At 40.2% G+C, this 13405-nt stretch overlaps 1 protein-coding gene across 1 annotated transcript in view; it reads left to right on the top strand.

Annotated features, from left to right (window-relative positions):
- The window catches only part of LOC125176971 (fatty acid desaturase 2-like protein FADS2B), a 29501-nt gene extending 17346 nt beyond the window's left edge, over positions 1-12155 (top strand). Inside the window, exons 6-12 of the mRNA XM_047878942.1 lie at positions 2473-2533; positions 5227-5303; positions 5499-5596; positions 6578-6674; positions 8958-9037; positions 10363-10488; positions 11684-12155. Coding sequence (XP_047734898.1) covers positions 2473-2533; positions 5227-5303; positions 5499-5596; positions 6578-6674; positions 8958-9037; positions 10363-10488; positions 11684-11765 — 621 coding nt within the window. The 3' untranslated portion in view covers positions 11766-12155. The remainder of the gene's footprint in view (positions 1-2472; positions 2534-5226; positions 5304-5498; positions 5597-6577; positions 6675-8957; positions 9038-10362; positions 10489-11683) is intronic.
- Positions 12156-13405: the final 1250 nt, after the last annotated feature.

Raw genomic sequence — 13405 nt, 5'->3', positions numbered from 1 at the left:
CAATCCTGGTGATAGACAGATCCCTGCCCAGTGGCCCTCACTACCTGTAAGGCAACAAAAGTTAATGTTAGGTAGTGAAACCACATGACTGAGGTTGGCAATGACTTTCCAAAGTTGGACGAGGGTGAGACATTCGCTCAGAAAAAAACATATCAGTACATCCAATAAGCACTAAATCACAAATATCTGAATAACTAGCTATCTCAACTAAGTCTAGCTCAGTGAGGAAAGGCTGTGCTGGTATTTTTAGTTCATGTTCATTTTGTTCATTTAAACATGAACCACAGCCCAAATGTTTTCTAAGACACTTAGAGATCTCACCTCTCATTTGGACTTGTTAAACAATAGAAAAGGGAGGGTAAAGTCAGCTCCAGAATTTTTCAGTTATTGATTTTATTTAGCCTCAACTTAAAATCATCATGTAAAGGACTATTACCAATTTTTTTTAGGAGAAAGTCTTACTTCAACAAAGGAGGTATGAGGATAATCACAGAAAGATCTCCCCCCTCTAGGGAAATGGTAGATCCCAAGATTCCGGTGCTTAGGAAGAGGCTGCTATTTCCTAAAACAACTTAGGAGTTTTATTAAAAGTAAGAATAGCTCTGTCAGTTGCTGCCTGTGGTTTGTGCTACATAAACCAAAAGTTGTGCAACTTTTTGAAAATAAGCTTTCCCAGCTTTGGAAGACCCAATTTTCTTCTCCACTGAATTAGGAAACAATCCCTTGACTAGATTTTTAAAAGTCTCTGAGGGTGCCTGGGTGGCTCAGTCGGTTAAGCGTCTGACTTCCTCTCAGGTCATGATTTCATGGTTCCTGAGTTTGAACCCCCACATCAGGCTCACTGCTGTCAGCAGGGACCCTGCTTTGGATCCTCTTTCCTATTCTCTCTCTGCCCCTCCACTGCTTGTTCTGTCTCTCTCAAAATAAATAATCTTAAAAAAATCTCTGGCTGCCATCACAAATCAGTTGCTTTTGACAATGGCTCCACAAACAAATTGGACTTGCCTGATGTTTGTGGACTCCTACGCTCATCAACAAAAGTGTGATACTTTGATTTCTCTAATCATCCCCACAGAGTAAGAAGGGTTTGTCTTACTGAATTTTATGAAGCAGGCTGCCCCTCCCCAGAAGTACTTCCTTAAGGCTATGTTCAGTATGCATGCTGCCTCTTCACAAATGGTGGAGGTCACCTCTCCAAGTTTTACAGTTGCTCATCAACATCTCCCTAGACCCTAGGGCTCCATTTAATACAGTTGCAGAGCTACTACTGTCCAAGACATTGCTTGAAATTATTTAAACTCTAAAATTCAGTTGTTTTACATAAAAAATGGTTCTGATGAGCCCTGAACTTTTTCTTCATTCTCATTTTACTGTCATATTTCTACCATTTTCTTCAAACATTCTACTTTCCAGGTTCTGTGCTCATGTTCTGAAAGACTTGGAGTCCTCCTTTGGAGTGATACTCAAAATCAGTATCCCACTACTTAATGTTTCCCACTACTTAAATGTCTGCAGGTTTGAGAGTAACTGGAAATGGTTCTTATTACATCATCATTATGCTATTTATTTTTACCTATCATAGTAAGAGAAGAAAAGGTCAACCCTGCCATCCAAATACAAAAAGATATCTATATGTAGGAGGGAAGGTATCAGCAGAATGGGGGACAGCAGAAATCAATCACTTTCTATAGTATTGTGACCAAGTGAACATACCATAAAACTATAGAGCAGATGTAAATTTTGATTCATTCATTCTTTCTTTCAACTGAACATTAATTGTATGTTTACTAGGTACTGGAAGTTTAACCATTACCTCTATGCCTCCCCTCAGGGTGTTTGCTGTCCTTGTGCACTAAGCATACAATAAATTAACTAAGGAGACTCCTCTAGAAAGTGAATCGAATTACCAGCATTAAGATTTAGTAATATCATTGCACCTTATAAATAGTCCATCACAGTGTGAGATCCACAGTGAGAACACAAAGGAGAGAAGATGGGACAGATAAGAGGGGCCATGCCTATATCTTCTACACATGACTATTTGACAAATATCTGTTGAATGAATGAATGGAGATGGAGACTGAGCTTCAGGCAGACTTCTAAACACCATAGTGAAGAGAAGCTAGGAAAACCCATCAGAAATATTCCCTTTTGATCACCACTCCACTCCATAGAAGGACAAAAAAATTTCAAAATGGCTACCATAGGAATTTTTTAAAAATCACAATCCCCGTAGTCAAATGCAAGAATTACCCACATTTAATTAAAGAAAAAAGATGCTGGAATATTTTCTCTTATTCCAGTTCTTGTTCTTCTAGTGCCTCAAGTGTGACAGCCAACAAATTCTGACCATATGTCTCTTTCCATAGAGATTTTAAACACACACACACACACACACACAGAGCAATGTTCTTGAGTATTAACGACCACAAGCATTGTCTCTTATTTTAGTTTTATGCTCTCTCCTTTCAGAATGGCAAGAAGAAATTCAGTTACATCAACTATGAAAAGCAGCACCGGTGTTTCTACATGGGTGAGTCCTTGGAGCCACTTTCCTTATCATACCATGTCCTTGAAGCAAGCCGTTGTCAAGCCAGATGGCACAACAGCAATGCTCTCACAGAGAGACCAGGCCATGTTTTATTGTGACTTGGAAAAGTAGCATGTCTTATTTCAGACTTCCTGGGGGCAAAAGTCTGAAAAGGAAAGCAAAAAAAACAAATAGGTATTTAAAAAAAATTTTTTTAATATTTATTTATTTTTCATAGAGAAAGAGTGAGACAGAGTGTGAGTGGAGTGGGGCAGAGAGAGAGATGGAGACACAGAATCTGAAGCAGGCTTGAGACTGAGCTGTCAGCACAGAGCCTGATGCAGGGCCTGAACTCACAAACCATGAGATCATGACTTGAGCCCAAGTCGGAAGCTTCACTGACTGCACCACCCAGGCATCCTGCAAATAGGTACTTCTAATGTGCGTCTAATGAGATAGTTCAAGAGGGATGAAGTCAGGATGCCAATCCAAGCCTTGCATCTGAGACTATCATAGGAAAACTAAACACCTGTCAAGAAGAAAAGAATAATGGTATTTTGATAGGGAGGAAAAATAGGAAAAGAATGCCAAAGCACTGACATTATGAAGCCAGAGAATATAGAAGCTCAGGAATAAACGGCACCTGAGAGCTACTGTGTGAGAGGAAGCGGGTTGCTCCCATGGTCTACATACAGCTGCAGAATGTGTGTGTGTGTGTGTGTGTGTGTGTGTGTGTGTGTGTGTGTGTAAGGTAGTAATTAAAACTACCCAAACAACAAAATGTATTGATATCCTAATGCAAACAGTCTAAATTATCATGATAAGTTTTTTTTACAGAAAGCCAGTATTTGAACAATCAACTGTAAAGATATTTTAAAACACAAAGGAAACCTTCCATTATTCAAAGTATATTTTGTAACATAAAGGATTTTTAATTTCTAAACTGGTATCTTGTGTATCAAAAAGCTTTCAGGGTTCCTGGCTGGCTCAGTTGGCAGACCATGTGTCTCTTGATCTTGGGGTGGTGAGTTCGAGCCCCATGTTGGGTACAGAGATTATAAATAAATAAACCTAAAATTAAAAAGCTTTCAAGAGGAGCAATAATAACTGTTAAGACATGTGTTCAGTTTCTCAGTGGAAAGTACAGGGCATTTCTAACCAATCTTTGAGGTTCAGTAATCCTGCCAATGTTTAAATGCCCGCTTCATAAACATAAGTCACATGGAGCACCTGGTTGGCTCAGTTGGTTAAATACCCAACTCTTGATTTGGGCTTAGGTTGTGATCCCAGGGTCATGAGATTGAGCCCCAAGTTGAGCTCTGTGCTGAGTGTGCGACTGCTTAACAGTCTCTCTCCTTCTTTCTCTGCCCCTCCTCTACTCAGGTGCTCTCTAAAAATCAAAAACAACAAAACCACAAGTCACTGGAAATCTTTTATGATATTTTCACCCAATTTAAGTGAAAATCATATGTATGTACAAATATATATATAATATATATGCGTGTTCAGGCTTGAAAGAAATATATATAAACCTGAATATGTGTTCTGGCTTGAAAGAAAATAGGGAAGCTAAATAATTCTGACTATGATAAAATATCATAAGCAAAAATACTTTGCTCTTAACCAAAATCAAACCCATACCAACTCACAAAGAAAGTTTTCGTGGAACCCCAAGCTATGCTCGTCCTAAACATGCTTACGCATTTGAGAAATGAGACAAAATTAGGGCAGGCCCCAAATATTTCCTTTAGATCAGTGGTTCTCAACCAAAAAAATACTGTCCTACTGGGACATAGACAAAAATGTCAGGTTATTGCCCCCGGTACAGAGGCTGGGAGATAGGGTCCTATCCTGATTTTACTACATTCAAAGGAATGACTCTCAGGTCTTTGATAAAGGCATTTATGGGTTGTAGAAGATCAATCACAAAGAGTCAGAGAAAGTATTTTACAATTGTAAGTTTTCTAACAGAAATAGTCTAAGCCTGAGGCCTGCAGTCAGCTTTGGCTAGAACAAACGGTAAATTCAGTTGACAATGTTGAACTTTCTCAGGCAGAACTGTAAGGGGGCTGGGGTCATCCCAGAGGCATGGCCTTGAACTGTTAAAACTATGCTCATGTTTGTTGAAGTATCTCAGTGTGGAGGTTGGACCAAATCATTCATGCTAAGAGTTTGTAGAGTTTGAGAGTCAGAAACCCAGTATTGAGACCAAGTGGAGAAAGAGGGCTCGACTAAAGTCAGGACTCCAACACACTGCTTTGTGCTCTAGACAGCACCCCTGGTCCTGGAGAAGCAGGTAAATAACCATCCGGTCAGAAAGTGAGTACAGGTTCTGTGTTTCTGCCACCTTGACATATTGTGACAGGGCCCATTCCTAAAATTGTGATGATGATGGATTCCATGGACCTTGAGAAAGCTTGAAATTTTGCAGCAGAAGCTCTTCTGGGTTGCTCCATCAAGAATGATTCAAGTCTTCAAAGCTTCCTCTTTCTTAGTCTCTTTGAGAGAGCTTGACCCAAAACCTGGTTCAGCCTCAGAGACTCAAAGAACTCCATGGAGTCCAGAAAGTAGTTGTGGATCTCCACTTTGCATCCCTTCTCAGGGGCAACATTCCAGGAGTAGCATATTAAGGAGATAGATTTCTGCTTACTTACATCATCTTTTACTCACCCTCTTTTCTTTGTGTTCTTTTTCAGTTGGGCTCTTTCTCCTAATGCCTGTGTATGCCAACCTGATGTCCATGGAAATGATGTACCTCCAAAAATCTTGGGGGGTGAGTAACTTGACTCATCCTCTGAAGCTAGATCAGGTAGAAAAAAGGGGTGGAAAATGCCTGGTTCCTTCTAGATGCAGCTTCCTTGAGCAATAAGGCATAAGATTTAGCCAGTATGAGAAGGGGCCCTAACCTGGGGAAGGGGAAATGAAATTGTGTCCAGGGCATTTAACTGTCAATTACTTTTCTCTGCAGGAGTTTGCCTGGGTCAGCAGCTTTTATATCCACTATTTTATCATGTATGGCCCTTTTTATGGAATCTTCGGAACCATATTGCTCATATTTTTGGTCAAGTAAGAAAGCAAGAATATTCTTTTATTCCCATAACCTATATGATTCTCCTACATTCCTTATCTGAGATATTTGTGATTAGCAGAAGATTGGAACACCATGCCCAAGCTCCGTAGCTGAGACATTTCCATAAAAACGTTTTTTTTTAAGTTGAAATAGTTGAATAAGAAGAGTCATTTGAAAAAAGAGTTTGCCCAATCTTGTCCCTTTCTTCCTACATACTTAATTCTCAATTGAAGAATTCCATCTGATCCCCAAGTTCTTTAGAATTGTAATCCAGTTGGACACCATAACCTCGCCAAGAATAATGGAAGGGCAGTCTTTATGACTAGAGATTTCCCCAAAACTAAAATGGCTTCAGACTAAACAGCTCTCTTCAACTTCCCAATTTATTCCTCTCCCATTCTTTCACATTATTATCCTAAATCTTACATAATAATGCCATTGACAACTACTAGGCATCACAACTTTGATAAAGGTTTACCTACATTATATTATTTGATGTAATCCTTGCACCTCCCTGTAATGTAGATAGCATCATCTTCATTTTTCTGCTAAGGGATCGAAACCTCAGAGAGTTAGTTAGGTCATTTGTCAAACTTACAGAGCAAGTAAGGGCCAGTGGCAGTGCCACACCAGAACTTGAGCCAAGTTCTACCTGATGGCAAAGCCGAGGCTGTCGATCACTTTGCATATGCCCTAGGTATCCTTTGATCCTTGCACCACTGCTACAGAAAACTTTGGGGTCACTGCACTCATACATCAGGCTGCAAGCCTGGTTTTGTGCCCAAAACCCAGTGTGTCATCTCTACACATAAAGGGCCTCCAAAGAGGAAAACAAGTGACCTCCATTTTATCGGAATCTTTGATTCCCTTCCATTTCCTCCATTGCTCAGCCAGATCTCCCAGCAGTTGTACCAGCCCAGTGTTGGGAACTGAAACACCCCAAGAAGTCATCACTTTCTCCTTTTATTCTCTGAAAGGTTTCTCGAAAGTCCCTGGGTAGCATATGTTACCCAGATGAGCCATGTACCTATGAGAATAAGCAAAGAGGAGAACCGGGACTGGCTCAGCGCTCAGGTAATGGTGGAGTTTCTGGGGAAAGGTCCTTCTGATTATACTGATTTAGAGTCTAGTTACCTCAGATGATAATAATTTATGCTTATGAAATGCTTGCTAAGAGGCAGGCACTGCCCACTGCTTTGCAAGTGCTATGATTATTACCACTTTACAGATGATAAAAATAAGGCATGAAGAAGTTGAGTACCTTGTATGATATTGCCCAGCTAATAAGTGGTAGAAAGCAGGTTTTAAACCTGGGCAGTCTGATTTCAGAGGCTTTGCTCTAAACTAAGGGTCAGTAAACTACGGTCCAAGGGCCAAATGGAGCTCATTGCCTGCTTTTGTAAATCAAATTTTATTGGAACACAGCCTGCTTGTACATTTACATATTATATATGACTGCTTTCATTCTATAAAAGAAAAACAGAGTAACTATGACAGAGAAGTAAAATATTTACTGTCTTGCACTTTATAGAAAATATTTGCTGACCTGTCTCCCACCCGACCCAGTCTTTCAAGTGAATCTGAGCTCTTAGAATCACAAAATGAATTTTACACCTAGATGGTCCCTGGAAGTCACTTCACGTCATTTTATAGGTAGAAAGACCCAGAGAGGAGACATGGCATGCTCTTTGAGCATGCAGTTAATGATTAACAGAGTTATGATCAGTATAGAATCCCCTTGACTCCTAAGCCTTCCAGTGGTTAAGCCATGATTATACCACTTCCTTCTCCAAGCTCATTCCCAAATTCAGTGGACCTCGCATTAAATCAGAGTATTGGTTCTAAAACTTTTTGGTCACGGACCACCTTACACTCTGCAAAGTTATACTCGTACAAGTTTTTGATGACCTCAATGAGCTTTTTTTTTTTTAATGTGGGTTATAGCCATTGATATTTACTATATTTGAAACTAAAACTGAGAATTTTTAAAAGTTTATTTATTAATTAACTTTAAAACAACAAGAATAAAGCCAGTACATTTTAAACATTAAACTGATGATGCCATTCTAGGTTTAGAGTCCTCTGGAAAAAAAAATCTACTGCACAAGCATCAGAAATTGGAAATGAAAAGTGCAAATGCTGTATTAGAGGTATTCTGGGAGTAGTTTTGACTTTGCAGATCTCCTGAAAGGTTCTTAGAGAACCTGGGGTGCTCTGAAGTACACTCTGAGAAACGCTGACATAGAACAACCACAAAAATGACATTCAAAATAGCGACAACACCAACCTTAGAAAGGCAGCAAATAAAATGGCAATCATAAAGATTCTTAATCTTGGAAGCCTAGAGAAGCCTATGAACTCCTTCTCAGGATAATGGTTTTAAATGTGTAAATAAAATACATTAGATTTCAAAGGAAACTACTTTTACTGAAATGTATTTCTATTCTCAGAACCCATGGTCGAACAATTAACTGCCTTACTTCTCACTTAGAAGTCCTTCAAATGTACTGTATGGAAATGGTATTCTAATCTCTACAGTCTCTACCCAAATCCTACAATCCCACTTCCCATTTGCCAGTCATCATTCGTGACACCTTAGCTTTCTGTATCCAAGGGCTGATGGTGACTTAGCCCCTCAAATCCCACATACTTCTTCATATCTATTGCATCGCATAAACTTCTTAGCAATATGTCTTATCATCTTTTTATTTTTTGAAAAAAAAATTTTAACGCTTTATTTTTTGAGAGACAGAGAGAGACAGAGTATGAGCAGGGGAGGGGCAGAGATGAGGCAAAGAATCTGAAGCAGGCTCCAGGCCCCGAGCTGTCATCACAGAGCCCAATGCAGGGCTTGAACTCACGAACACGAGATCATGACCTGAGCTGAAGTCAGACGCTCAACCCACTGAGCCACCCAGGGGCCCCTCTTATCACTTTTTTTAAATTATAAAGCTATAATTAAAAGCCTATATAAATCATAAGCTCCTTGAGACCTGACACTGTGCTTTTTTTTTTTTTAACGTTTATTTATTTTTTGAGACAGAGAGAGAAACAGTGTGGGTTGGGGGGAGGGACAAAGAGTGAATACCAAGCAGGCTTCTCACTGTCAGTGCAGAGCTTGACCAGGGGTTTAAACTCATGAACCGCGAGATCATGACCTGAGCTGAAATCAAGAGTTGCACACTTAATGTGCTGAGCCATCAGGGGCCCCACTGTGTATCTTTCTTACCCTTCAAAGTTTCTTACAGAAAATAGATACTTGTTGACTAATTGACTTAAAGAGAATAAATAAAGGTTTAATTTGTTTAATCTGACACATGGGCTTATTTACATCTAATGTAAGCTTTTTCTTTGCAGGTCTTGGCCACCTGTAATGTTGAACAGTCCTTTTTCAATGACTGGTTCACTGGGCATCTGAACTTCCAGATTGAGCACCAGTGAGTGATAGAAACAGTCCATGATAAAAGGCAAAGGCTGTCACTTATAACAGTACCCCACCCTCCATACAGTCCAGAACAGAGCCCTAGACTAGGGATTTCAGAGGGAAAAAATGAATCAGAATTCTCTAAATTCTATTAACTTCAAAGGTAAGAAAGTGAAGAAAGAAAAGCATAAGGCGTAATAATTGAGTAAATGGAGGGAAATCTTGGAAAAATAACAATGACTCAGTTCGTAGATTCCCAAGGACTTAGGAATTGGTGGTTGTTTTCTTTGCATGTGGTTTGTTGGCAAAACCCAAGAAAAATCATGATACTTGTGTAACAAAGTTATGTCGAAATTAATTTTTATTTTTAATACCAACCTGTATCTATATCTTTAGAGCCAAGGTTACAAAACAATCAACTGAAATCCAGTTTCTGCTGCAATTTCCAAATGATATTTGAACTACTTTACCAATAGGTAGTTATGTGCACATGTACCAAAGAAGGAGAAAACGATAGTACTTTGAAAGTCAATCGCGGCAGAATATTCAAGGAAGAGACTTTCCTATTCATCTTTCCTCTTCATCTAGGCTGTATCTGTGATAGAGAAGGAAAAAGTTCTTATACCTATTCATGGGATTTTCTCATCCTTTCTCTCATGGTATTCCTTTAAAATCTCGGCAAAGCAAGAAAGCTTATTATTCATATGTTATCAAAGTAAAGTTTAAAACCTAAAAAGTTCACCTGGCTGGTAATTAAAAGCCTTGAATAAAACCCATCTCTCCTCCCTTCTTATTCCTATCTTAGAACTTTCCCCCATACACCTTGACTAAAACTTACTGAATACTCATTAATTGTACAGGAGTTAGAGGTATCCACAGAGAGAGACAGAGACAGAATTGGGGGGGGGTATCTCCAGCTCACTAGGCAATTAATTGCTAAGTAATCTCTACACTCAGTGTGGGGCTTGAACTTACAACCCTGAAATCAAGAGTTCCATGATCCACTGACTGAGTCAGCTAGGCACCCCTCCAGCTCTCTAGATAATTCAGAATGGTAGAAAATCTTATACTTTCATATGACTTGGTCAAATTAATATATTTGATAGAGGTAATTCTCTTAGGTATTCCCAAACATTAGCCACCCACAGGGCTTACAGAGGGTTGAGAGATAAGATTGGAGTGTTCTGGTAACAGATTTTGAGCTTCCTGGAACAGAAGTATTGTACAACGTCAAGGTCTGCATTGTTAATAGAGTTTTATCCAATAATAGGGGAACAAAAACTCCTTCAAGTTGCTCCTTTGATCTAAGTTTTGTATCTCTTATATCTGTTTCCCTAGTCTGTTTCCCACAATGCCATGCCATAATTATCACAAGGTGGCACCCTTGGTGAGGTCGCTGTGTGCCAAGCATGGATTGCAGTATGTGAACAAGCCCCTGTTGAAAGCATTTGGAGATATCACCAGGTAATTACAGAGTCTCTCAGCTTGTAGCTCTCATTTCCCCCTCACTGCTTGTCTCCACACTATTCACTGGCTTGTGAATCACTTACCCATAAGCTATTTATTAAGGGACATCTGTATGCCCAGCATGGACATGAGACCCTTCAGGGAACATCAACAATGCAATGTTAAAAAATAATTCTTACCATTTACCTACTGCCTTGTGGGCACTTCTTAGTGAAAATGCCTTGCTACCCTACTACTAAGTATCAAGCTTCTTAAAACCAGGGCTGCATGTTATTTGACTCTGTATCCCCTACAGAACCTTGACCTGCTTTAGAATTTATGTGCTGGGAGGGACTCTCAAATCATGGTCCAGAGTTGCAAACTAAATGCCTACAGGGTCCAAGGACATAACTGTATGGATCAGGGAGGGGTGACTGACCAAGAGCAGTATCCAGAGATCTGGCCCTTCTTCAGTTGCTACAGAACTCCCTGTCCCTTGCCATCTCCTTTCTTTTGTCCCCTTATCTTCTGCCTAGAATGTTCTTCCAGTCCATGGCCTCCCCTCATAAAAACCTGTCGATTCCCATCCCTTCTCCAAGGCTCATAAATGCCTTTTCCTCATCTTGGTCTTTCCTCAACCCCAGGACTCAACCTGTCACCTGCTTTTGCAGGTGCTCTAGCACAAGCTTCTCTTCACTTGTGAGCTTTATCACAATCATGAACAAATAACATCGTGGGTAATAAATTATTTAATACATGTCTCCCAAGCTAGACGACGAACTCCACATAGGTGGGACTCATGTTGCTCCTACTCACTGCTGTATTCCCAGAGCCTAGAAAAACACCTTTCACATTGTAAAATATGATGAGTGTGTAATAGGATGGGTTGGTATAGAGGTATATGCTTTATCTTACAGAGATTCAGAGAAGCTCTTTTTTAATGCTAGGGTAAAGGACTGTTGATAGTCTGGGGTACAAAAAAGAATAAAATGAAAGAAAAACTGAACCCCCTCCCTAAAGGAAATGTGAAATCATCTGCTAACATGCAATGCAGTGTATTTGTTTCCCTCCACTGGGCAACAGAAAAGACATCTTTCAGCCATAACTGAAAATGACATTTCCCTGAGCCAAGTAAAGGAGTGCATGGGCCATGGCACATCTCCATTTACATTAAAGTCTCATCTACTGATGATTTTGTTTACCTCTCCTACAGGGACTTGAAGAAATCTGCAGCCCTCTGGATGGATGCTTACTATGAAACAAGAAGCAGAGCATCAACCTTGACACACATGTAGCTGTGTCTCTGAAGGGGGTTAATGAATGTGCAAGAGCTCTTTCCTTCTTAGCTGCTGGTGCCATAGGCATACCTGCGGTGCAAGGAGTGTGAACCCCAAGGGCACATGATAACCCCTTCCCTGAAGGTTTTCTCTGCAATTGCAAAGCAATGGAAACACAAGATGGTTAGGGTACCAAAAGGGAAATGGGAGCCAATTTTCTTTATTTCTTCTATAGAATCTTGAACTTAGTCCTACTAATAGACCTAATCAGATCATCTCCATCACTGGGGCATATGCAAGGGAACCAGGCAAAAGTCTTACTGAGAAACTGGGTATAAGAAGAAGTGGGACAAAAGAGAGACCTCTGATGGACGCTTGGGAAAACAGCACGGTTGCCCTTAGAAGAGAATGGTGTATTTAAGAAATTTCTGTTGACCATACAAATTTTTGCTTATTCCTTACTTAAATGTGTGAGCCTCTTTTTTCTCTAAAAATTAAACATAATTAACATTAAAGTCTCCTTAAATGTTTCAATCTTCACTTTGGATTTTTCTTATTGTAATGGCATATGTGTAATTATGGTGTGTATGTATTTTTCTTCCAACTTATAAAATCTCTTAAGGAGCTCCCTACATCCAGGCCCAATATCCACTGACACAGGAGGTTAAGCTTCCGTATTTTAGCATTACTGGCCTTCTGCTAAAGCGTAAACGGGTCCTGAGTATAAGACTGATTTGCCTAATTCCTACCCACAAGAGCGGAAATACTGTGCCTTGCTATTGAGCAACTCTGATGAAGGAAAGAGATTTGTTTTCTGTAATGTAGGCCCCAGGCTGTGTCAAGGCATTTTCCAAGCTTAGCACCGAGTTATGCATTTCTTAAGATAAGAGAGTTTCAATGCTAGAAGGATGAGTGGACACTCTCAAGACCATACTGATGTCTGGCTTTGGTGCTTTTGCTCATCTGTTCATGGGGTCATGTTGGAGCTCACCCTAGCTGTGAGGAGGGAAAGCAAACAGTATAAACTTCCATCTGCAGCTCCAGGCAAGTCAGCATTAGGGATTTATCTGTTGTCTGAAATGCTACCAGGAAGCATTTCATTCCCTTACTCCAAACCCTGCAAAATACTCTTTTTCTTTGTTCTTAATTAAATCCCCAGGTTCAGGAGCACAGATCCTGTGGCAGAAGTGAGTGTTATGACTTGAAAGAAGCCACTGGTGCTGAAGCAGAGGGAGCAGGGGCCAGAGAGGTACAAGATGGGGCAATGAAGGACAGTATGTGAAGTGACTCACAGGTCCAGGGGAGTTAACCATGTATGTCAAAGCCAGGAAAGCAAGAACTGGTTGGGGGGGGGGGGGAGGAGCATTGAAATGGTAATAATATTGAACAGGGAAGTTAAGCAGAGGGTAGAAAGGAAGAAAGGCTTTATTGGTTTCATGATTCTTTGTAATATAAATCCTAATGGATATGGCCATAACCCATATTCCACCTACTGGTGGATCTGTAAGTGATTTCTCCTGCCGGAAATCAGGGCTGCAAGTGGGTGTGGGGGACAGTGGTTGTTTTCTCTGCCTCGTCTGGTCCAAGCCCCAGAGTTGCTCAAGTCCTGTTTCTCCTCCTGGTCACTAGAAATAGCAAGTCAACTTCTCCCTGGACAG

The sequence above is a fragment of the Prionailurus viverrinus genome, chromosome D1, assembly GCF_022837055.1.
Source record: "Prionailurus viverrinus isolate Anna chromosome D1, UM_Priviv_1.0, whole genome shotgun sequence".
Taxonomy (NCBI): Eukaryota; Metazoa; Chordata; class Mammalia; order Carnivora; family Felidae; genus Prionailurus; species Prionailurus viverrinus.
The sequence above is the reverse complement of the archived record's forward strand: the minus strand, read 5'-3'. Positions and strand labels throughout refer to the sequence as shown.